Source organism: Salvelinus alpinus, chromosome 17 (genome assembly GCF_045679555.1).
Source record: "Salvelinus alpinus chromosome 17, SLU_Salpinus.1, whole genome shotgun sequence".
In the NCBI taxonomy this organism is placed as follows: domain Eukaryota; kingdom Metazoa; phylum Chordata; class Actinopteri; order Salmoniformes; family Salmonidae; genus Salvelinus; species Salvelinus alpinus.
Genome location: NC_092102.1, coordinates 44,396,206 through 44,422,183, shown reverse-complemented (window position 1 = coordinate 44,422,183; position 25,978 = coordinate 44,396,206). Strand labels below are relative to the sequence as shown.

Here is a 25,978-nt window from a genome sequence, read left to right as displayed (position 1 = left end):
CGTTTAAATAATGGTTTATTGACGCCCTTTAAGACGCCCTTTAAATCATCTGACTTTTATTGGCTCTATAATGAGCAGATGAACAAACATTAGTAGGTGTACTTAATATAAACCCTGAAACTGTAGCCTACTGTACCATCCATTTGTACCAACTCTCATTGTATTAATGTATGTAGGCAAGAGAGGGTATAACGCAATCTTTCTCTTGCACTTTCTACAGTCAGAAACAGGCAACTGAGAAGAAAACTGAACCAAGAACAGATAACTGAGGAGTTATCAAAATAACACACTTCCTGGTTCCAATTCTATCTGTCTTCAGGTGCAGTGTCAACATGAGGACTTCGCTGACACATTTGGACTTTCTCTACTTTCATTATTAACATCGGGTTGTCATTGCTCATTTTCGGATTTAAACTTTATTTAATCCAACAATTTAAACTATAATTTGAATCAACTACATTGTCCTCCGTGCATTCCAACGAAATCTTCATTAGTTCGAATGAGAGTTCTTAGCCCTCAGTGCACGAGGAGGAAGATCTGATACGAGTAGCGCTACAAAAAGTCACAGCAGTCAAGTGGAGAATACAGAAGAAGATACGTGTATTTCGGTTGACTATTGTCAACGCGAAAGACACCGAAGATGTCGGATTCAATGTCCAGCTTTTTGCACATTGGGGACATCGTTTCCCTTTACGCGGAGGGCTCTGTCAATGGTTTTATAAGTACACTTGGGTAAGTATGTGCATGTCCCTACAAACACTTTACCTTGCCTGTGGTTATACGTTTACAGTCTTGTCATTTTGACAGATCTTAATTTCAACATACGGTAGTTACCCCATCGGTCGACTTCGTTGCGAGACTCACTCTTATCTCCTTCACCTCTTGTAGCCTCTATGTCAAGTTTTGCTCTCTGATAGTGAATTAATTTTAGAGAAATACAAAACTCCACGAATCCATGATTTAGGCTTCATGTATTTGTGTAGCTCGTGTTACACAGCACAGTAAGCTATTATAACAATTCCAGCCATATTAAATAGTCATGAGATCATTGCGTCTGAGATTTAGTGTCTCTGAGAGACCCTCATTTATTTCATCAGCTGATGACAATAAGTTATACCCAGTCTCAGTATGGCAAAGTGGGCCATGGAGTCTGATCTCTAGACAGTCAAGCATAACCATATGGAAACATCTGTTCTCTAGTAAGACATTACAATTGTTGTGTTCAGAAAGCTCATGTAAAGGAGTTCACTATTTTACAACTTTGTTCCATTGATTTTTCAGCTAGCAGTGGCTAAAGTTAGTCATTACAGACTTCATCTATTTAGAGAACTGAACCATGGGCTACAGTGTTTCTCCTGGCAAATAGACTACTTTCAGGCTGAGGAATCATTTAACATCAAGTTGTAAAATAGTGAACTCATCCTTTAACCCTGTTCCTGGAGAGCTACCCTCCTTTAGGTTTTCACTCCAACCCAAGTTGTAAGTAACCTGATTAATGGGTATCAACCAGGAACAGGGTTGGAGTGTAAACCTACAGGACCGTAGTTCTCCAGGAACAGGGTTGGAGTGTAAACCTACAGGACGGTAGCTCTCCAGGAACAGGGTTGTAGTTAACCTACAGGACCGTAGTTCTCCAGGAACAGGGTTGGAGTGTAAACCTACAGGAGGGTAGCTCTCCAGGAACAGGGTTGTAGTTAACCTACAGGACCGTAGTTCTCCAGGAACAGGGTTGGAGAGCCCCACTTTAAACTGTATTTCACATGGCAAGGAATTAGAGTGAAGAGTTGCACCTACGTTGTTGATGATGAATAGTGTTGTTTCACCTGATTTTGTGCAGGCATATGTTTTTTATTATTTTACCTTTATTTAACTAGGCAGGTCAGTTAAGAACAAATTCTTATTTTCAATGACGGCCTAGGAACAGTGGGTTAACTTCTTTGTTCAGGGGCAGAATGACAGATTTTTACCTTGTCAGCTCGGGGATTCGATCTTGCAACCTTTCGGTTACTAGTCCAACGCTCTAACCACTAGGCTACGTGCCGCCAATGTCTAAAGTAGTGGTGCGTTTCCTCTAGTCAGAAACATGTCCTTGAAAAAAAGAACATAGACATTATTGGTTTAATACTCTGTCAGTGACAACATGGCTACAACTTTGTCCCAGGATATATTCCCCTGGCAGTATCCTGTTGTTGTTTATGTTCACATATACACTGCAGACCCCCTTCCATTGTTTGCCTGAATGCCATTATTGTAGTAGGAATTATGTCAGGATCAGGAAGCGATTCCAAGTGTGTTCTTTGGAGATTTCCAACAGATAGGTGCTCGGGTAACTTGGGACTGTACCAAATGGCACCCTATCCACTATTAAGTGCACTACTTTTGACCAGGGCCCATTGTGCTCCATTGTACGTTGCCATTTGCGATGTTTTCAAATCCTCTCTATTCATAGTGCTTCCTGTGGTTTCTCCAGTTGCTGCCGGAGAAGGAACAGCATTCGATGTGTTCTGGTGCCCTTTGTGTTCACTTGGCGCTGCCCGCCAGGGGCGTCAGGCACCGCAAAAATCTGAGGGGGCACAAAGTATGTGAGGATGGCTGGGGGTGGTCCGGAGTGGGGCTAGGTCCTGCTTAATTCTATGTAAACAATATGTATTTTTATGCATATCTAAGCATAACTCTTGAGCTGTCTGTATCCTCCTTGACTGGTTTATTTTTTTAAAGAAACAAAATATGGTTCTCTGCAAAAATCTGGGTAAAAGGTTTGTGAGTCTTATTCAGTACATGCAGTTATTGCTTGCTTTTCTGAAGTCTACCAGCCTTGCTAGAGGCAAGCTAATATAGACAACCTAGCTACTTTAACGTGATTGATAGCTTGAAATGGCTTCTTGGTAGCAAGTTATCAGGTTGGAAGATTGAGAATCTATCTGGGCTAACTAAAGTCAACTTCATAAAATAGCTAGGTTGCCTACAGAGAAACAAAAAAAAGTATTTTATTTACAGGACAAATCTGAGGGAGTACTTGCCCCTGTGCCCCTACTGGGCATGATGCCTCTGCTGCCCACCCACAAAGCTTTTTTAGAAAAGGTGTTACCTGGAACCATAAAGGCTTCTTCAATTGTCCCCATGGGACAACCTTTGAAAATAACTATTTTTCACTAATACAAAGTTCTACGTGGAACCTTTTCACTAATATAAAGTTCTAAGTAGAACCTTTTTCACCATCAAAGGGTTCTACCTGGAACCAAAAAGGGTTCTCCTATAGGTACAAACAAATAACACCTTTTTCCTAGGAATGGAGCCCTGTCCAGTCAGCCGCTGATACAGCTCCAGGGCTGGGCCTCTGATGCCTGTTCAAACAGCTTCTTGAGTCACCTCTTAGCCACACTTAATTTATTCACTTCACAAATCCACTATGGCGAAGTAGGCTACAAGTGTCTGGCTGAGTCATATTTGAAACAATATCTAGTCAATGTTTAACTTATTTAACTTACTTATTTATTTATCATCTGTGGAGAGACACAATTGCTTCCTTCTGAAATGATGGGGAAGTGGATAGTAGCCTATAACACAGGATCACATGAGGACTGTATAACAGCATGTCTCTAAAATCATGTCTCTTAGTTTGCATAAATTCAAACACTGGGATGATTGCTGTAATCAGTCACAACAAGGGATGGAGCAGTGGTTAACGCATGCCAAATCTCTGTCGAGGACAGGACACACATTTGACTGTCTGACAACATAGGGCTGCCTATTGGAAGGTTCTAGCTCAGTATGACAAATACCTTTTAGCAAGTGTCTTGAGTCACCAGTAAAAAGAAGGAAGCACACTGGTGTACTTTAGGTTCACATCAGGTCTCCGTCCAGAGAGAAAGTTTGTATTGTTTACATAGGGGTTACCTCAAAGCTCTAACACTTAACAGAATACAATATTATTTCAGAATTAAATTACATCTAAGTTGTGTATCAACGGCCAAGAATGACCAATAATGATAATAAATTCTGCACTTATATATATTTAAAACATGGATACTGGACTTCAGAGCTAAATACCTAAAGCTGCTTTAAGTCTGTCTTACTGTATAACACATGATGCCTGTAAGGACAGAAGCAGGACAAATGAGTTGCAACTATTTTTGACAGCATCTGTGTCGGTGCCTGAGTTATTTACACGTGAGAGAACACAGTGCAGATCTGTGTCGGTGCCTGAGTTATTTACACGTGAGAGAACACAGTGCAGATCTGTGTCGGTGCCTGAGTTATTTACACGTGAGAGAACACAGTGCAGATCTGTGTTGATGAATGAAATCATCAGGGACCTGACAGTTTAAAATATCATTTTGTGATGTCGAATTGCCAATCCCAACGAGTTCGGGAGAGACGAAGGTTGAGACATGTGCCAAGCCGCGCTGCTTCTTAACACACTGCCAGCCGCACCAATGTGTCAGAGGAAACACCGTTCGCCTGACGACCGAAGTCAGCTTGCAGGCACCCGGCCCGTCGCTAGAGCGTGATGAGCCAAGGAATAACCCTAGCCAAACCCTACCCTAACTCAGCCAAACCCTACCCTAACTCAGCCAAACCCTACCCTAACTCAGCCAAACCCTACCCTAACTCAGCCAAACCCTACCCTAACTCAGCCAAACCCTACCCTAACTCAGCCAAACCCTACCCTAACTCAGCCAAACCCTACCCTAACTCAGCCAAACCTTACCCTAACTCAGCCAAACCCTACCCTAACTCAGCCAAACCCTACCCTAACTCAGCCAAACCCTACCCTAACTCAGCCAAACCCTACCCTAACTCAGCCAAACCCTACCCTAACTCGGACGGCGCTGGGCAAATTGTGCGCCACCCTATGGGGCTTCCGGTCACGGCCAGCTGTGACACAGCCTGTGATCAAACCCCAGGCTGTAGTGGTGCCTCAGCAGTGCTTTAGACTGCCTGACATAGGTTTTTAAAGTGGCACAGACTTTAAAACCACACATACACCTGGTGCAGCTTTCACAAAGGCCCTGATTTTCTGTTGTGTAGTTTTAGAGCCTGCACCCTTGTTGTGAGGTATGATAGCTCTGTATTCAATCACACATGGTTTGCATTCTCTGTCTCAGGTGAAAAGCTTCAACCCACTGATGGTAGCCTATTCAGACAGCATACCACTGATGGTAATCATACTACAATTTAAATATATACAGTGCATTTGGAAAATATTCAGAACCCTTGACTTCTTCCCTCCCAAAATGTACATTACAGCCTTATTCTAAAATGTATTAAATAAAAGATTTTCCTCAATCTACACACAATACCCCATAATGACAATGCGAAAACAGGTTTAGATTTTTTGGCAATTTTATTTAAAAAAATACAACATATGTAAATAAGGTGTAAGTAATCAGATCCTTTGCTATGAGACTCGAAAATGAGCTCAGGTACATCCTGTTTCCATTGATCATCCTTGAGATGTTTCTACAACTTGATTGGAGTCCACCTGTGGTAAATTCAATTGATTGGACATGTTTTGGAAAGGCACACACCTGTTTATATAAGGTCCCACAGTTGACAATGCATGTCAGAGCAGAAACCAAGCCATGAGGTCGAAGGAATTGCCCGTAGAGATCAGAGACAGGATTGTGTCGAGGTACAGATCTGTATTGTGTAGATTGATGAGGTTTTTATTTAATCCATTTTAGAACAAGGCTGTAACATAACAAAATGTAGAAAAAGTCAAGGAGTCAGAATACTTTCTGAATGCACTGTATATTTAAAAAAATATCTTGCATAAGTTAAAAATCACATTGAATGATATTCATTATCTATGTGAATTAATTCAATGACCGTGAAGTTTAACAAATAAATCTGTTTTTATAAAGACCTCAATTCCTGAGTTGTGAGTGATTCATATGCAATGCAAATGACCAGCGGAGCACGCCAGACTCTAGCCAAAGCAATGAACCCACAATGGGTAGACAAACCTCACCTGGCTGCTAGATAACTCCCATTGATTATGTGAAGGAGGGGGATATAGGGACATTAACCAGAGACAACCCTCTGCACGCAAACATGTACAGACCGATGGTAAAGATGTAGGATTATCTTGGCTTTTCAGGCAGCGTCTTTTAGATACACAAACCCTTTTTGCATATTTCCACTGCATTGTGTGAACTGTGAGCCTGTCTTGTGTTTTTCATCTGCTGTCATGGAAATACCACTTCAGCATGTTTCAGACGTTTTTGGGTAATGCGTTCTATGGGCACTCTAAAGAGGAGCAGCCCAAAGCATTCAGACTACTTTAAGAAGCTTTGTAGTGACCACATCCTCACCTGCAGTATAATAGGCTATAGATTACAACCTACAGTGCCTTCAGAAAGTATTCACACCCCATGACTTTCTCTACATTTTGTTGTGTTACAGCCTGACTTTAAAATGGATTAAATGTAGATTGTGTCACTAACCTACACACACAATACCCCATAATGTCAAAGGAGATTTGTTTTTAGATAAAATTTTTTTTACAAATGAATATATAATGACAAGCAGAAAAGTCTTGAGTCAATAAGTTTAACTTCTTGGTTAAGGCAAGCCTAAATAACTTCAGGAGTAAAAATTTGCTTAGATGATAAGTTGCATGGACTAACTATAATAATGGTGTTCGACATACATTTTTGAATGACTACCCCATCTCTGTACCCCACACATACAATTATCTGGTAATTATCTATAAGGTTCTTCAGTCGAGCAGTGAATTTTAAGCACAGAGATTCAACGACAAAGACCAGGGAGGTTTTGCAATGCCTCTCAAAGAATGGCTCCTATTGGTAGATGGGTAAAAAAAAAAGCAGACGTATATCCCTTTGAGCATGGTGAAGTTATCACACTTTGGATGGTGTATCAATACACCCAGTTAGTACAACGATACAGGCGTCCTTCCTAACACAGTTGACGGAGAGGAAGGAAACCGCTCAGGGATTTCACCATGAGGCCAATGGTGACTTTAAAACAGTTACAGAATTGAATGGCTGTGATAGGAGAAACCTGAGGATGGATCAACAACATTGTAGTTACTCCACAATACTAACCTAAATGACAGAGTGACAAGGAGGAAGCCTGTACAGAATAAAAACATCACAAAATATGCATCCTGTTTGCAATGAGTCACTAAAATAATACTGAGAAATATGGCAAATAAATTAACGTTATGTCCTGCATACAAAGCATTATGTTTGGGGCAAATCCAACAACACATCACTGAGTATCAAAAGCATGGCGTGCTGGTGGCTGTATCATGTTATGGGTATGCTTGTCATTGGCAAGGACTAGGGAGGTTTTTTTTTATATAAAAAAACTGAGCTAAGCACAGGCAAAATACTAGACGACAGTTGGAGACAAATCTACCTTTCAGCAAGACAAGAACCTAAAACGCAAGGCCAAATATACACTGGAGTTACTTACTAAGACGACATTGAATGTTCCTGACTGGCCTAGTTACAGTTTTGACTTAAAATCGTCTTGAAAATCTGTGGAAAGACATGGCTTTCTAGCAATGATCAACAACCATCTTGACAGAGCTTGAAGAATTCTTAAAATAATAAAATGGGCAAATATTGCACAAACCAGGTATGCAAACCTCAGAGTTAACCAGAAAAACTAACAGCCGAAGGTATTTCTATCATATATTGACTCAGGGAAAGTATTCAGACCCCTTTTTCCACATTTTGTTACATTACAGCCTTATTCTAAAATTGATTAAATTGCCCCCCCCCCCTCAATCTACATACAATACCTCAAAATGACAAAACAAAAACAGGTTTAGATTTATTTTTCAAGTCCATAACACTTACACTTACTATTCAGACCCTTCACTCAACTTTGTTGAAGTACCTTTGGCAGCAATTACAGCCTTGAGTCTTCTTGGGTATGAAGCTACAGTATAAGGTTGGCACCTGTATTTGGGGAGTTTCTCCCATTCTTCTCTGCAGATCCTCAAGCGTTGTCAGGTTGGATGGGGAGCGTCACTGCACAGCTATTTTCAGGTCTCTCCAGAGATGTTGATCGGGTTCAAGTCTGGGCTCTGGCTGGGCCACTCAAGGACATTCAGAGACTTGTCCCGATGCCACTCCTGCATCGTCTTGGCGGTGTGCTTAGGGTCATTGCCCTACCACTGAAAAACATCCCCACAGCATAATGCTGCCACCACCATGCTTCACCGTAGGGATGATGCCAGGTTTCCTCCAGACGGGATACTTGGCATTGAGGCCAAAGAGTTCACTCTTGGTTTCATCAAACCACAGAATCTTGTTTCTCATGGTCTGAGTCCTTTTGGTGACTTTTGGCAAACTCCAAGTGGGCTGTCATGTGCTTTTTACTGAGGAGTGGCTTCCGTCTGTTCACTCTACCATAAAGGCCTGATCTGGAGTGCTGCAGAGATGGTTGTCCTTCTGGAAGGTTCTCCCATCTCCACAGAGGAACTCTGGAGCTCTTTCAGAGTGACCATCGGGTTCTTGGTCACGGCCCTTCTCCCCTGATTGCTCAGTTTTGCCAAGCAGCCAGCTCCAGGTTGCTCCAGCCAGCTCCAGCCAGCTCCAGGTATTGGTGGTTCCAAACTTCTTTCATTTAAGAGTGATGGAGGCCACTGTGTTCTTGGGGACCTTCAATGCTGCATAAATGTTTTGGTACCCTTCCCCAGATCTGTGCCTCGACACAATCCTGTCTTTGAGCTCTATTGACAATTCCTTCGACATCATGGCTTGGTTTTTGCTCTGACATGCAGTCAACTGTGGGACCTTATATAGACAGGTGTGTGCCTTTCCAAATAATGTCCAATCAATTGAATTTACCACAGGTTGGACTCCAATCAAGTTGTGGAAACATCTCAAGGATGATCAATGGAAACAGGATGCACCTGAGCTCAATTTCGAGTCTCAAAGCAAAGGGTCTTAATACTTATGTAAATAAGGTATTTCATGATTTATTTATTTTTTTACATTTGCAAAAATATATATATTTTTCACCTTGTCATTATGGGGTATTGTGTGTAGATTGTTGAGGAAAAATTAATAATGTAATCATTTTTAAAATAAGGCTGTAATGTAACAATGTGGAAAAAGTCAAAGGGTCTGAATATTTTCAGAATGCACTATATAAATATTAGTTTCCTTTTCTTTTATAAATATAAAACATTCACATTTTTCTTCCACTGACAGAGTATTTTGTGTAGATTGTTGACAAGAAATAACAATTAAATTCATTTTAATCCCACTTTGTAACACAACAAATGTGGAAAAAGTCAATATACATTCTGAAGGCGCTGTACATACTGTAGTTCAAGCCATGCTAAGAGTTGACTTTAAAGTGGAAGGCTGCGACGGATGATCTGAAGAAAGCTCAGAGTCTGCAGGGAGACTGTAATTAGGCTCACTTGATTTGTATATTTAGTTTTCTGAGCTGCTGTGGATAGTGGTCTCTAGGGATTTGTTATGTTTACTGACAGCTTGTGGAAGTCCGTAGCGGGGAGGGAGGGGTGGTTAAATAAGGAAATGCAGACAGGTCATGATCGTGGGTTTAAATACACTCAGGGTCAGATGTCTTTAAACCGTCTTTCTTAACCGTGACAGTGAGGAAAAATAAAATACAGATTTCTGACTCAAATCAACTGACAATTGGCCTTTGAGGCCATGTGTAATTTGATAATAAGGCACGAATCATACAATCCAATCTGCTTTATGGATGTCATTTTGGGAAACTGTTGTCTTTATCCTGGTTCATCACTACGCAACAATATAGGGAAAACAACAGATCTGGAATAATCTTACTCAGTTATTTTAATGAAGTTATTTTGGCTCTAATCAGAGTCCACAAACAAATCTGACTTGCACACTAGCCATTATGTAACAGTCTGTCATAAGACACTGTGTCGGCTCTGGCCAATCACAGTGGACATACTGTTGTCTACATACCAGGAAACGGCATATGCTTTGTGGACAGGCCATTGTTACAATATAAACAGTTAATTTAGTGTTCACTGTTCAGGCTTCATTGTCATTATATTGTGGGGGCACTAAGCAGTCTCCATATATACTTCCATTCATTTTGTGAACTGGTACCGGGGATCTTCAGACGAGTCTTGTGAGGCCTGTGGGCGTCTTAGAGCAAAACAACCTACGTGAGTGTCTCATCTTTCCATAGAGGGGCCATAATAGTTTGTACACTAACCGTTCAGACACTACAGACAATTGTGTGAGAAGACTGATTTTCAGGATGTCTCATGGTCTGACAAACACCGCTATAGCTCTGTCACATTTCACCTCAGATGGGGTGTCTCATGGTCTGACAAACACCGCTATAGCTCTGTCACATTTCACCTCAGATGGGGTGTCTCATGGTCTGACAAACACCGCTATAGCTCTGTCACATTTCACCTCAGATGGGGTGTCTCATGGTCTGACAAACACCGCTATAGCTCTGTCACATTTCACCTCAGATGGGGTGTCTCATGGTCTGACAAACACCGCTATAGCTCTGTCACATTTCACCTCAGATGGGGTGTCTCATGGTCTGACAAACACCGCTATAGCTCTGTCACATTTCACCTCAGATGCGGAATTGCGACATCAGTGGATGTAAAAATAAATAAAACATATCGCCAGCTGAAACTGACTGATTTTTATGGGGATTTGTTGTTGTTATTATTATGCTAATTTGAATTTGCGCGGGGCGTGGACATCGACTCTAGTCATTAGCAAGACCTTTAACCTTTTACTGCAGTGGGCCAAATCAGGGTAGTCTTAAACAAATCTACAAAAGTATACACCTCACACACATGGTTATGGGCTTCAAAGAAGAAGACACCAGTGCCATGACAGATACAGATACAGTGTTGAAATGTATTCCATTTTGAGTTTCAAATCAAATCACATTTTATTTGTCACATGCGCTGAATACAACAGGTGTAGACCTTACAGTGAAATACTTACTTACAAGCCCTTAACCAACAATGCCGTTTTAAGAGAAATACCTAAAAAAATAAGAAGTAAAAGTAATAAATAATGAAAGAGCAGCAGTAAAATAACAGCAGCGAGGCTATATACAGGGGGTACCGGTATAGAGTCAATGTGGAGGCTATATACAGGGGGTACTGGTATAGAGTCAATGTGGAGGCTATATACAGGGGGTACCGGTATAGAGTCAATGTGGATGCTATATACAGGGGGTACCGGTACTGAGTCAATGTGGAGGCTATATACAGGGGGTACTGGTATAGAGTCAATGTGGAGGCTATATACAGGGGGTACCGGTATAGAGTCAATGTGGATGCTATATACAGGGGGTACCGGTATAGAGTCAATGTGGAGGCTATATACAGGGGGTACTGGTATAGAGTCAATGTGGAGGCTATATACAGGGGGTACTGGTACAGAGTCAATGTGGAGACTATATACAGGGGGTACTGGTACAGAGTCAATGTGGAGGCTATATACAGGGGGTACTGGTACAGAGTCAATGTGGAGGCTATATACAGGGGGTACCGGTACAGAGTCAATGTGGCGGCTATATACAGGGGGTACCGGTACAGAGTCAATATGCAGGGGCACCGGTTAGTCTAGGTAATTTAGGTCATATGTACATGTAGGTAGAGTTATTAAAGTGACAAATGCATAGATAATAACAGAAAGTAGCAGCAGTGTAAAAGAGGGGGGGCAATGCAAATAGTCTGGGTGGCCATTTGATTAGATGTTCAGGAGTCTTATGGCTTGGGGGTAGAAGCTGTTTAGAAGCCTCTTGGACCTAGACTTGGCGCTCCGGTACCGCTTGCCGTGCGGTAGCAGAGAGAACAGTCTATGACTAGGGTGGCTGGAGTCTTTGATAATTTTTAGGGCCTTCCTCTGACACCGCCTGGTATAGAGGTCCTGGATGGCAGGAAGCTTGGCCCCAGTGATGTACTGGGCCATACGCACTACCGTTTGTAGTGCCTTGCGGTCGGAGGCCAAGCAGTTGCCATACCAGGTAGTGATGCAACCAGTCAGGATGCTCTCGATGGTGCAGCTGTAGAACCTTTTGAGGATCTGAGGACCCATGCCAAATCTTTTCAGTCTCCTGAGGGGGAATAGGTTTTGTCGTGCCCTCTTCACGACTGTTTTGGTGTGCTTGGATCAAGTTAGTTTGTTGGTGATGTGGACGCCAAGGAACTTGAAACTCTCAACCTGCTCCACTACAGCCCCGTCGATGAGAATGGGGGCGTGCTCGGCCCTCCTTTTCCTGTAGACCACAATCATCTCCTTTGTCTTGAGTTTGCATCCCAATATTGCACTTTATATACATCTCAGAAGACTGAAATATAACAAAACAGTTTGACATAGAAACACCAGATTTTCAACCCAAAATATATTTTTGTTATTTATGAAAAATATTAACATTCCACCCATGAGGCCACTAGGTAATTTGACTGCAGGAAAGGGCTACGTCACTAGCAAGTCCTTTAAGTCACTAGCTCTCACAGTGGTTAGCTACTGAAGTCTGACCCCAATAAGACCTGGAGTAAGTCCATGTGGAAATCATTGTAGATGGTTTCTGCATAAGGACATTAGTGTCACAACATTGGCTTTGCCATATGTTGTCATTATGTATATCAGGGTGTTATTCCAGTCTTACCCCACCAGGGCCGGACTACTGCTGTTTTTCTCTTCTACCTGATAATTGCACCCACCTGGTGTGCCAGGTCTAATTCAGTCCCTGATTAGAGGGGAAGTGTGGGGGAAAGCTGTGGATTTCAGGGGTACGTATACAAACATTGCAGTGCAAGTGTTGATCTCCTGTGTGTTGTGTTTCTCCCCAGGTTAGTGGATGACAGATGTGTGGTAGAGCCAGCTGCAGGGGACCTGGACACTCCCCCCAAGAAGTTCAGAGGTCAGATTAGTATTCACATTATTTATGCCTACAATGTAGTGTGTGGGTGCATGTGTGTGGGTGCATTGTGGGAGTGTTATGTACATGTGTACATGTGTACTTCCCTGTGTGTTTGTGAGAGTGATTCACAATATGTTGTTGTGTGTTTGCTTGTGACTCAGTGTGCCCGTGACTGTGACATATAGGGAATGTACAGCTCTGCCTACTCAGCCTGATATGGGCACCAGAGAGAACAGACTCCAAATCAAGACAGCAGACACTTTTTTAAATTTTTTAACCCACACTTACTTTTCTCCGATTCCATCACTGGGGTGACACGCATTCAGTGCATTTCTGTCTGATCAAAGGTTCATTGATGTCCTACTCCTTGGATCTCAGTTTAAACAGAAATGACAACTTGCCCATCTAAGTAAGCGTATGTTGTCCCAAAAGTCTCAGCAATACTGTCCAGTACAGTCTAATAACACTATAATTGTTTCCCATATGATGGTTTTATATGACTCATATTCTGTCAGTAGTTTGCATGATTCCCTTTATAAAGATTTATCCTGCTACCACTGGAGGCTGGTGATGGGAGGACGGCTCATAATAAATGGCCAGAATGGAGCGAATGGAATGGTTTCAAACACATAGAAAATCATGTTTGATGTATTTGATACTATTCCACTAATTCTGCTTCAGCCATTACCACGAGCCCCGTCCTTCCCAATTAAGGTGCTACAGCCTCCAGTGCCTGCCACAACTCGACTGTATCAAAGTTGACGTTTCAATATTGCTAAGGGGCGACATGCATTTTAAGGATGTTTGCCGTTATGGTGCTGATATAACCTTCCTGCCAGACCTGTGTGACAGGTAACAACGACTGTACTCACAGAGCAGAGCACACAGACCGCCAGCTGATGGCCTTCATCTCCAATATTAGTATTAGGCTCCTTTAAAAACAGGATATCCCTCTGAGGATGGGGAGAGTCAATATTTACCTGAAACCCAGATCCACTCTCCCCTATGGTAGGTGTGGGGCAAATTACAGTTTTCTTTTCTTCCCTAAGCAAACTATTAATTTTATGTGGAAGCGATATAAACTTGCTCAGACAGTGACACAGCTCATCTTTGCTATAAAGTACATAGATGCTCGGGAGAATGGCAGCCATCTTGGCATAGTAATCGTAAAATAGTGCCTCACTAGCCCCCCCCCACACACACATTATATTTCACAGGTTTTTAATATTTGAAACCAAAACACCGACAACATTGAATACTCACCAGTCCCCTTATTAGCAACCTGAACTCTTTAAATCACACTTCTGTCTTAGACTGCCTCTTCAAAGTGTGTCCCATGAACCGCTACTCTGCACAGAAACAGTTCTGGAAAGCCAAGCAGGCCAAGCATGAGAAGGACAAGATTGCTGATGTGGTGCTACTTCAGAAACTACAGGTAAAAGATACTTACACGGGTCATACCGCCAGGTTAGAGACAGTAGAACAAGGGTCATACCGCCAGGTTAGAGACAGTAGAACAAGGGTCATACCGCCAGGTTAGAGACAGTAGAACAAGGGTCATACCGCCAGGTTAGAGACAGTAGAACAAGGGTCATACCGCCAGGTTAGAGACAGTAGAACAAGGATCATACCGCCAGGTTAGAGACAGTAGAACAAGGATCATACCGCCAGGTTAGAGACAGTAGAACAAGGGTCATACCGCCAGGTTAGAGACAGTAGAACAAGGATCATACCGCCAGGTTAGAGACAGTAGAACAAGGGTCATACCGCCAGGTTAGAGACAGTAGAACAAGGATCATACCGCCAGGTTAGAGACAGTAGAACAAGGATCATACCGCCAGGTTAGAGACAGTAGAACAAGGGTCATACCGCCAGGTTAGAGACAGTAGAACAAGGATCATACCGCCAGGTTAGAGACAGTAGAACAAGGATCATACCGCCAGGTTAGAGACAGTAGAACAAGGGTCATACCGCCAGGTTAGAGACAGTAGAACAAGGATCATACCGCCAGGTTAGAGACAGTAGAACAAGGATCATACCGCCAGGTTAGAGACAGTAGAACAAGGATCATACCGCCAGGTTAGAGACAGTAGAACAAGGGTCATACCGCCAGGTTAGAGACAGTAGAACAAGGATCATACCGCCAGGTTAGAGACAGTAGAACAAGGATCATACCGCCAGGTTAGAAACAGTAGAACAAGGATCATACCGCCAGGTTAGAGACAGTAGAACAAGGATCATACCGCCAGGTTAGAGACAGTAGAACAAGGATCATACCGCCAGGTTAGAGACAGTAGAACAAGGATCATACCGCCAGGTTAGAGACAGTAGAACAAGGGTCATACTGCCAGGTTAGAGACAGTAGAACAAGGATCATACCGCCAGGTTAGAGACAGTAGAACAAGGATCATACCGCCAGGTTAGAAACAGTAGAACAAGGATCATACCGCCAGGTTAGAGACAGTAGAACAAGGATCATACCGCCAGGTTAGAGACAGTAGAACAAGGATCATACCGCCAGGTTAGAGACAGTAGAACAAGGATCATACCGCCAGGTTAGAGACAGTAGAACAAGGATCATACCGCCAGGTTAGAAACAGAACAAAGATCATACCGCCAGGTTAGAGACAGTAGAACAAGGATCATACCGCCAGGTTAGAGACAGTGATGAAACCTTTCCTTGTTCTCCACAGCATGCCTCTAATCTGGAGCAAAAACAGAACGAGACCGAAAACAAGAAGGTCCATGGCGACGTAGTAAAATACGGCACTGTCATTCAGGTAAGGTCTGCTTTCCCAGCAGCACACATTCAGGTAAGGTCTGCAGTCCCAAACATCACACATTCAGGTAAGGTCTGAGTCCCAAACAGCACACATCCAGGTAAGGTCTGAGTCCCAAACAGCACACATTCAGGTAAGGTCTGAGTCCCAAACAGCACACATTCAGGTAAGGTCTGAGTCCCAGCAGCACACATTCAGATAAGGTCTGAGTCCCAGCAGCACACATTCAGGTAAGGTCTGCAGTCCCAGCAGCACACATTCAGGTAAGGTCTGCAGTCCCAGCAGCACACGTTCAGGTAAGGTCTACATTCCCAAGCAACACACATTCAGGTAAGGTCTGCAGTCCCAGCAGCACACGTTCAGGTAAGGTCTACATTCCCAAGCAGCACACATTCAGGTAAGGTCTAAGTCCCAGCAGCACACATTCAGGTAAGGTCTGAGTCCCAGCAGCACACCATCAGGTAAGGTCTGAGTCCCAAGCAGCACACATTCAGGTAAGGTCTGCATTCCCAGTAGCACACATCCAGGTAAGGTCTGAGTCCCAAGCAGCACACATTCAGGTAAGGTCTGAGTCCCAGCATCACACATCCAGGTAAGGTCTGAGTCCCAAGCAGCACACATTCAGGTAAGGTCTGAGTCCCAGCAGCACACCATCAGGTAAGGTCTGAGTCCCAAGCAGCACACATTCAGGTAAGGTCTGCATTCCCAGTAGCACACATCCAGGTAAGGTCTGAGTCCCAAGCAGCACACATTCAGGTAAGGTCTGAGTCCCAGCATCACACATCCAGGTAAGGTCTGAGTCCCAAGCAGCACACATTCAGGTAAGGTCTGAGTCCCAAGCAGCACACATTCAGGTAAGGTCTGAGTCTCAAGCAGCACACATTCAGGTAAGGTCTGAGTCCCAAGCAGCACTCGTGGTAATCTCTGGAGTGGAACAATATCAAATACAACAAACAAATCAAATTGTATTTGTCACATGCGCCAAATACAACAGGTGTAGACCTTACAGTGAAATGCTTACTTACGAGCCCTTAACCAAGAATGCAGTTTTAAGAAAATACCTTAAAAAAAGTGAGATAAAAGTAACAAATAATTTAAAGAGCAGCAGTAAATAACAATAGCGAGGCTATATACAGGGGGTACCGGTACAGAGTCAATGTGTGGGGGCACCGGTTATTTGAGGTAATTGAGGTAGTATATACATGTAGGTGGGGTTATTAGAGTGACTATGCATAGATAATAAGAGAGTAGCAGCAGCGTAATCTAATTGGATTAGGCCGATGTCAATGAATGGCTGGTCTTGTACCTGAGGGGAAGCTTGAGCACACCTGCACATTCTCAGTGTGATGGGTCTGCAGATCACCAATCAGTAATGTGTCTGGTAAAGGGTTTGAGCACACCTGCACAGTATCAATCAGGGAGCGGTCCCAGAATACCTGTGTTTTGAATCACTTTCAGCAAGTATGCACCCAGCTAGCACATAGCGTTCAGAGAACCATATGTTACTTAGAGCTTGGTGAGAGTGTGGTTGTCCTATAGTTATGTTACGTTCTTCCCACAACGTTCTGGGAAATGGTGCAGGATAGTTGCTTGGCTTTGGAACATTCTCAAACACATTAAATTACAAATATTATTTTCTAGGTATTTACTATTAAACAGAACTTTTCCTAAAAGTTCAAACATGTTTACATTCAACTGACATTTTAGTAGTGTTCTAGGAACGTTCTCCAACTGGTTTGACGTTGGGAATGTTCTCAAATAGATCAGAGAATGTTAGGAAACAAACGTTCTTCTGTCAGTAGTTCAGCATAAAGTTTCCTATAGGTTTCCTATTTCCTATATGGTCTTATTTAACATCATGCTCAAACATTAAGAAAACGTTCCATAAAAACGACAAACTTTTGTAAGTTTCAGGGAATGTTCTAATAAAGTTATTTAAAAACGTATATATTAAGTTCTCAGTATCAACAAAATTCTCTCATGTTGCGTGTTGGCCACACCCACTAATTGGCTACACCAGATCTTAATGAGTGCTTGTTTCCTTTGAAATGGGGTCTGTTTGAATAAACTAAAATGAACAGCTTTAATGAGTTGTAAAAACATGGCATGATAGCTCCATCCTGGTGGTGCAGTGGACTAATTCCATGGACAGAGAATAGAAGATTCTAGGTTTGGGTCCCACTGATGCTGTGTCACGATGAAAAATAAATGTGTTTGCTTGATTAATGCCTAAGGAAATGAATTTCCCTGTGTCCTAACTGTGCTTGGAGTTCAGAAAAGTCTTATTGAAACATTCAGTGAAAGTTTTAAGGAAGTTATAAAAAGAAAAACTTAAAAACATAATTTTTGTTCTCAGTGTTAATTAAACCTCACAGGAAAACGTTCAAGGGACCAGAGTAAAATGTTCTCAGAACCTCCCTGCAACCTAAAAATAAACATTCCAGAACAGGCAAAATGTTCACTTCTGTTCTCGGAATGTTTAAAAAACATTCCGTTTTACTGGTCAGAAAACATATGTCTTCATTCCCACAACCAATGTGAAACCAAAACCAAAAACCCAAATGAGCTAGCTGTGGGCAGTATCACTCAATCAATCAATCAAGTTTATTTTATATAGCCCTTCGTACATCAGCTAATATCTCGAAGTGCTGTACAGAAACCCAGCCTAAAACCCCAAACAGCAAGCAATGCAGGTGTAGAAGCAGGGCGGCTAGGAAAAACTCCCTAGAAAGGCCAAAACCTAGGAAGAAACCTAGAGAGGAACCAGGCTATGAGGGGTGGCCAGTCCTCTTCTGGCTGTGCCGGGTGGAGATTATAACAGAACATGGCCAAGATGTTCAAATGTTCATAAATGTTCACAAATAATAATCAGGAGTAAATGTCAGTTGGCTTTTCATAGCCGATCATTAAGAGTATCTCTACCGCTCCTGCGGTCTCTAGAGAGTTGAAAACAGCAGGTCTGGGACAGGTAGCACGTCCGGTGGACAGGTCAGGGTTCCATAGCCGCAGGCAGAACAGTTGAAACTGGAACAGCAGCAAGGCCAGGTGGACTGGGGACAGCAAGGAGTCATCATGCCCGGTAGTCCTGACGCATGGTCCTAGGGCTCAGGTCCTCCGAGAGAGAGAAAGAAAGAGAGAAGGAGAGAATTAGAGAGAGCATACTTAAATTCACACAGGACACCGGATAAGACAGGAGAAGTACTCCAGATATAACCAACTGACCCTAGCCCCCCGACACATAAACTACTGCAGCATAAATACTGGAGGCTGAGACAGGAGGGGTCAGGAGACACTGTGGCCCCATCCGATGATACCCCCGGACAGGGCCAAACAGGAACGATATAACCCCACCCACTTTGCCAAAGCACAGCCCCCACACCACTAGAGGGATATCTTCAACCACCAACTTACCGTCCTGAGACAAGGCCGAGTATAGCCCACAAAGATCTCCACCACAGCACAAACCAAGGGGGGGCGCCAACCCAGACAGGAAGATCACGTCAGTAACTCAACCCACTCAAGTGACGCACCCCTCCTAGGGACGGCATGAAAGAGCACCAGTAAGCCAGTGACTCAGCCCCTGTAATAGGGTTAGAGGCAGAGAATCCCAGTGGAGAGAGGGGAACCGGCCAGGCAGAGACAGCAAGGGCGGTTCGTTGCTCCAGAGCCTTTCCGTTCACCTTCACACTCCTGGGCCAGACTACACTCAATCATATGACCTACTGAAGAGATAAGTCTTCAGTAAAGACTTAAAGGTTGAGACCGAGTCTGCGTCTCTCAAATGGGTAGGCAGACCATTCCATAAAAATGGAGATCTATAGGAAAACGCCCTGCCTCCAGCTGTTTGCTTAGAAATCACCCACTCACTAATGGGATTATTGACCTCCAAGTTACAGGGATTGGTATTCCATGCAGTCAGGTGTTTCACAACCCAAGCTTCCTCATCATGACTCATAATAGCTGGTCCATAACGGAATATTTCTGCATGTCACCCTTGTATGGAAACCTAGACAGTCTGTTTTGTCAGGTTGTCTTAGCCAGGTGAAGTCAGCCTAGATTTTCCTCTTAAGTGTGTTCATATTCTAAAGAGATTCTAAGTGATGACAGAGAACAGACCGCACCGGTTTCTCAGTGATCCCTCCCGGGTAGTTTGGTTCATCAGGCTGACCCCCAGTTTTCATGGAGGAGATTACTGAGTAGTTTGGTTCATCAGGCTGACCCCCAGTCTTAATGGAGGAGATTACCAGGTAGTTTGGTCCATCAGGCTGACCCCCAGTCTTCATGGAGGAGATTACTGAGTAGTTTGGTTCATCAGGCTGACCCCCAGTCTTAATGGAGGAGATTACCAGGTAGTTTGGTTCGTCAGGCTGACCCCCAGTCTTCATGGAGGAGATTACCAGGTAGTTTGGTCCGTCAGGCTGACCCCCAGTCTTAATGGAGGAGATTACCAGGTAGTTTGGTCCGTCAGGCTGACCCCCAGTCTTCATAGAGGAGATTACTGAGTAGTTTGGTTCATAAGGCTGACCCCCAGTCTTAATGGAGGAGATTACCAGGTAGTTTGGTCCATCAGGCTGACCCCCAGTCTTAATGGAGGAGATTACCAGGTAGTTTGGTCCGTCAGGCTGACCCCCAGTCTTAATGGAGGAGATTACCAGGTAGTTTGGTCCGTCAGGCTGACCCCCAGTCTTAATGGAGGAGATTACCAGGTAGTTTGGTCCGTCAGGCTGACCCCCAGTCTTAATGGAGGAGATTACCAGGTAGTTTGGTCCGTCAGGCTGACCCCCAGTCTTAATGGAGGAGATTACCAGGTAGTTTGGTCCGTCAGGCTGACCCCCAGTCTTAATGGAGGAGATTACCAGGTAGTTTGGTTCATCAGGCTGACCCCCAGTCTTAATGGAGGAGATTACCAGGTAGTTTGGTCCGTCAGGTTGACCCCCAGTCTTCATAGAGGAGATTACCAGGTAGTTTGGTCCGTCAGGCTGACCCCCAGTCTTCATAGAGGAGATTACCAGGTAGTTTGGTCCGTCAGGCTGACCCCCAGTCTTAATGGAGGAGATTACCAGGTAGTTTGGTCCGTCAGGCTGACCTCCAGTCTTCATAGAGGAGATTACCAGGTAGTTTGGTCCGTCAGGCTGACCCCCAGTCTTCATGGAAGAGATTACCAGGTAGTTTGGTCCGTCAGGCTGACCCCCAGTCTTCATGGAGGAGATTACCAGGTAGTTTGGTCCGTCAGGCTGACCCCCAGTCTTAATGGAGGAGATTACCAGGTAGTTTGGTCCGTCAGGCTGACCCCCAGTCTTAATGGAGGAGATTACGAGGTAGTTTGGTCCGTCAGGCTGACCCCCAGTCTTAATGGAGGAGATTACCAGGTAGTTTGGTCCGTCAGGCTGACCCCCAGTCTTAATGGAGGAGATTACCAGGTAGTTTGGTCCGTCAGGCTGACCCCCAGTCTTAATGGGGGAGATTACCAGGTAGTTTGGTTCATCAGGCTGACCCCCAGTCTTAATGGAGGAGATTACCAGGTAGTTTGGTCCGTCAGGCTGACCCCCAGTCTTCATAGAGGAGATTACCAGGTAGTTTGGTCCGTCAGGCTGACCCCCAGTCTTCATAGAGGAGATTACCAGGTAGTTTGGTCCGTCAGGCTGACCCCCAGTCTTAATGGAGGAGATTACCAGGTAGTTTGGTCCGTCAGGCTGACCTCCAGTCTTCATAGAGGAGATTACCAGGTAGTTTGGTCCGTCAGGCTGACCCCCAGTCTTCATGGAAGAGACTACCAGGTAGTTTGGTCCGTCAGGCTGACCCCCAGTCTTCATGGAGGAGATTACCAGGTAGTTTGGTCCGTCAGGCTGACCCCCAGTCTTAATGGAGGAGATTACCAGGTAGTTTTGTCCGTCAGGCTGACCCCCAGTCTTAATGGAGGAGATTACCAGGTAGTTTGGTCCGTCAGGCTGACCCCCAGTCTTCATAGAGGAGATTACCAGGTAGTTTGGCCCGTCAGGCTGACCCCCAGTCTTAATGGAGGAGATTACCAGGTAGTTTGGTTCATCAGGCTGACCCCCAGTCTTAATGGAGGAGATTACCAGGTAGTTTGGTCCGTCAGGCTGACCCCCAGTCTTAATGGAGGAGATTACCAGGTAGTTTGGTCCGTCAGGCTGACCCCCAGTCTTCATAGAGGAGATTACCAGGTAGTTTGGTCCGTCAGGCTGACCCCCAGTCTTAATGGAGGAGATTACCAGGTAGTTTGGTCCGTCAGGCTGATCCCCAGTCTTAATGGAGGAGATTACCAGGTAGTTTGGTCCGTCAGGCTGACCCCCAGTCTTAATGGAGGAGATTACCAGGTAGTTTGGTTCGTCAGGCTGACCCCCAGTCTTAATGGAGGAGATTACCAGGTAGTTTGGTCCGTCAGGCTGACCCCCAGTCTTCATGGAGGAGATTACCAGGTAGTTTGGTCCGTCAGGCTGACCCCCAGTCTTAATGGAGGAGATTACCAGGTAGTTTGGTCCGTCAGGCTGACCCCCAGTCTTAATGGAGGAGATTACCAGGTAGTTTGGTCCGTCAGGCTGACCCCCAGTCTTAATGGAGGAGATTACCAGGTAGTTTGGTCCGTCAGGCTGACCCCCAGTCTTAATGGAGGAGATTACCAGGTAGTTTGGTCCGTCAGGCTGACCCCCAGTCTTAATGGAGGAGATTACCAGGTAGTTTGGTCCGTCAGGCTGACCCCCCGTCTTAATGGAGGAGATTACCAGGTAGTTTGGTCCGTCAGGCTGACCCCCAGTCTTCATGGAGGAGATTACCAGGTAGTTTGGTCCGTCAGGCTGACCCCCAGTCTTAATGGAGGAGATTACCAGGTAGTTTGGTCCGTCAGGCTGACCCCCAGTCTTAATGGAGGAGATTACCAGGTAGTTTGGTCCGTCAGGCTGACCCCCAGTCTTAATGGAGGAGATTACCAGGTAGTTTGGTCCGTCAGGCTGACCCCCAGTCTTCATAGAGGAGATTACTGAGGGATGATGACATTTTGGCAATGTGAATTTAAGAATTCCAGAGTACGGTACCTCTGTATCTGATAGAGAATTGACTATGTGAGGTGTGGCAGTGGGGAGGGTGAAGGTTATCCCAGTGTCTTGTGTTATATAGATAGATTTCAGAATGAACCTGGAACAATCCATTGAAGGGTTTAGGTAAACTGTCTGGGAGGTATAAGTATTTGTAGATAAAAGTGCATAATTGGTGTACATTAATGTCGTAAATAGACAACATATTGAGTTTCTTAAACAAAAACGTTCTTGGTTTGAACTTGAACATATTTTAGAGTTTTGTTAATTTCATACCTGGGCTACAATTGATGGTTATGATCAGACATCTCCAACCCCTTTTTTCATCACTGAAGGCCCAATGAAGAAGAGATATTAAATCATTCCTAGGAAAATGTACAGTACAGTGTCAATATCTTATGAGAAATGTATTTATTGACTGAGGTCTAGGTGCCAGGATTTCCACTGAACATGTGCCTGGTCAATATTGACTCTTATTGCAACACAAAGAGAGAGAGAGGGCTGTGCTCGTGTCTTTTCCTACTACCACTGACTTTGCTGATTTTAACTACTTCATTGAGGAAAAATGTACTTACTATGATATGTGGTTGTCCCACCTAGCTATCTGAAGATGAATATACTTACAATGACAGTGATATGTGGTTGTCCCACCCAGCTATCTGAAGATGAATATACTTACAATGACAGTGATATGTGGTTGTCTCACCCAGCTATCTGAAGATGAATACACTTACAATGACAGTGATATGTGGTTGTCTCACCCAGCTATCTGAAGATGAATACACTTACAATGACAGTGATATGTGGTTGTCTCACCCAGCTATCTGAAGATGAAAACACTTACAATGACAGTGATACAGTGGGGAGAACAAGTATTTGATACACTGCCGATTTTGCAGGTTTTCCTACTTACAAAGCATGTAGAGGTCTGTAATTTTTATCATAGGTACACTTCAACTGTGAGAGACGGAATCTAAAACAAAAATCCAGAAAATCACATTGTATGATTTTTAAGTAATTAATTTGCATTTTATTGCATGACATAAGTATTTGATACATCAGAAAAGCAGAACTTAATATTTGGTACAGAAACCTTTGTTTGCAATTACAGAGATCATACGTTTCCTGTAGTTCTTGACCAGGTTTGCACACACTGCAGCAGGGATTTTGGCCCACTCCTCCATACAGACCTTCTCCAGATCCTTCAGGTTTCGTTGCTGTCGCTGGGCAATACGGACTTTCAGCTCCCTCCAAAGATATTCTATTGGGTTCAGGTCTGGAGAATGGCTAGGCCACTCCAAGACCTTGAGATGCTTCTTACAGAGCCACTCCTTAGTTGCCCTGGCTGTGTGTTTCGGGTCGTTGTCTTGCTGGAAGACCCAGCCACGACCCATCTTCAATGCTCTTACTGAGGGAAGGAGGTTGTTGGCCAAGATCTCGCGATACATGGCCCCATCCATCCTCCCCTCAATACGGTGCAGTCGTCCTGTCCCCTTTGCAGAAAAGCATCCCCAAAGAATGATGTTTCCACCTCCATGCTTCACGGTTGGGATGGTGTTCTTAGAGTTGTACTCATCCTTCTTCTTCCTCCAAACACGGCGAGTGGAGTTTAGACCAAAAAGCTCTATTTTTGTCTCATCAGACCACATGACCTTCTCCCATTCCTCCTCTGGATCATCCAGATGGTCATTGGCAAACTTCAGACGGGCCTGGACATGCGCTGGCTTGAGCAGGGGGACCTTGCGTGCGCTGCAGGATTTTAATCCATGACGGCGTAGTGTGTTACTAATGGTTTTCTTTGAGACTGTGGTCCCAGCTCTCTTCAGGTCATTGACCAGGTCCTGCCGTGTAGTTCTGGGCTGATCCCTCACCTTCCTCATGATCATTGATGCCCCACGAGGTGAGATCTTGCATGGAGCCCCAGACCGAGGGTGATTGACCGTCAACTTCAACTTCTTCCATTTTCTAATAATTGCGCCAACAGTTGTTGCCTTCTCACCAAGCTGCTTGCCTATTGTCCTGTAGCCCATCCCAGCCTTGTGCAGGTCTACAATTTAATCCCTGATGTCCTTACACAGCTCTCTGGTCTTGGCCATTGTGGAGAGGTTGGAGTCTGTTTGATTGAGTGTGTGGACAGGTGTCTTTTATACAGGTAACGAGTTCAAACAGGTGCAGTTAATACAGGTAATGAGTGGAGAACAGGAGGGCTTCTTAAAGAAAAACTAACAGGTCTGTGAGAGCCGGAATTCTTACTGGTTGGTAGGTGATCAAATACTTATGTCATGCAATAAAATGCAAATAATTTCCTTAAAAATCATACAATGTGATTTTCTGGATTTTTGTTTTAGATTCCGTCTCTCACAGTTGAAGTGTACCTATGATAAAAATTACAGACCTCTACATGCTTTGTAAGTAGGAAAACCTGCAAAATCGGCAGTGTATCAAATACTTGTTCTCCCCACTGTATGTGGTTGTCTCACCTAGCTTCCTGAAGATGAATACACTTACAGTGACAGTGATATGTGGTTGTCCCACCCAGCTATCTGAAGATGAATACACTTACAATGACAGTGATATGTGGTTGTCTCACCCAGCTATCTGAAGATGAATACACTTACAATGACAGTGATATGTGGTTGTCCCACCCAGCTATCTGAAGATGAATACACTTACAATGACAGTGATATGTGGTTGTCTCACCCAGCTATCTGAAGATTAATACACTTACAGTGACAGTGATATGTGGTTGTCCCACCCAGCTATCTGAAGATGAATACACTAACTAACTGTAAGTCGCTCTGGATGAGATCTGAATGTAATGGACTTACAGAATGGTGGGACACACAGTGAAGAGTCAATGTTAAAAGCCCTCGCTGATCTGGGCAGACATTATAGGTGTGATTCAACTGTGATTCAACTGTGTAGTGTAGATGTCCTTCTGATTCAGACGGACTGAGGGGGGAGAGGTAGGGGAGGGTTGAAGACCAAAGGGGGAGTCTGTCTCTCTCTCTCTCTGGAGATCACTAGCTGTAATCTGTTAATGGCTGTGCAGCGAGTGCACACAGCACACCTTGGGGTTATCACAATGACAAGCATACAATGCAGTACAATAATAAATAAAAAAACTGCTGAGTCACTTTATCTTCCAGGAAGTAAGGTCTAATTTAGCTTTGAGGATTTATTGATGTTCTTCTAAGGTTTGGACACACCCTCACCCTTCCTCAGGTTTCCCCCAGTCCTTTATTCTCC

The 25,978-nt window shown here is 44.0% G+C and overlaps 1 protein-coding gene across 6 annotated transcripts in view; it reads left to right on the top strand.

The window, feature by feature from the left end:
* Window positions 1-215: 215 nt before the first annotated feature.
* Window positions 216-25,978, top strand: part of LOC139543006 (inositol 1,4,5-trisphosphate-gated calcium channel ITPR3-like) — a 64,972-nt gene continuing 39,209 nt past the window's right edge. For 3 of the 6 annotated variants that reach the window (XM_071349075.1, XM_071349074.1, XM_071349072.1), the window contains exons 1-4: window positions 220-732; window positions 12,827-12,897; window positions 14,211-14,332; window positions 15,591-15,677. In XM_071349075.1, coding sequence (XP_071205176.1) covers window positions 641-732; window positions 12,827-12,897; window positions 14,211-14,332; window positions 15,591-15,677 — 372 coding nt within the window. In that variant the 5' untranslated portion in view covers window positions 220-640. Of the gene's footprint in view, window positions 733-12,826; window positions 12,898-14,210; window positions 14,333-15,590; window positions 15,678-25,978 lie in introns of all 6 variants that reach the window. The other 3 variants (XM_071349073.1, XM_071349071.1, XR_011668587.1) reach the window with 2 other exon arrangements.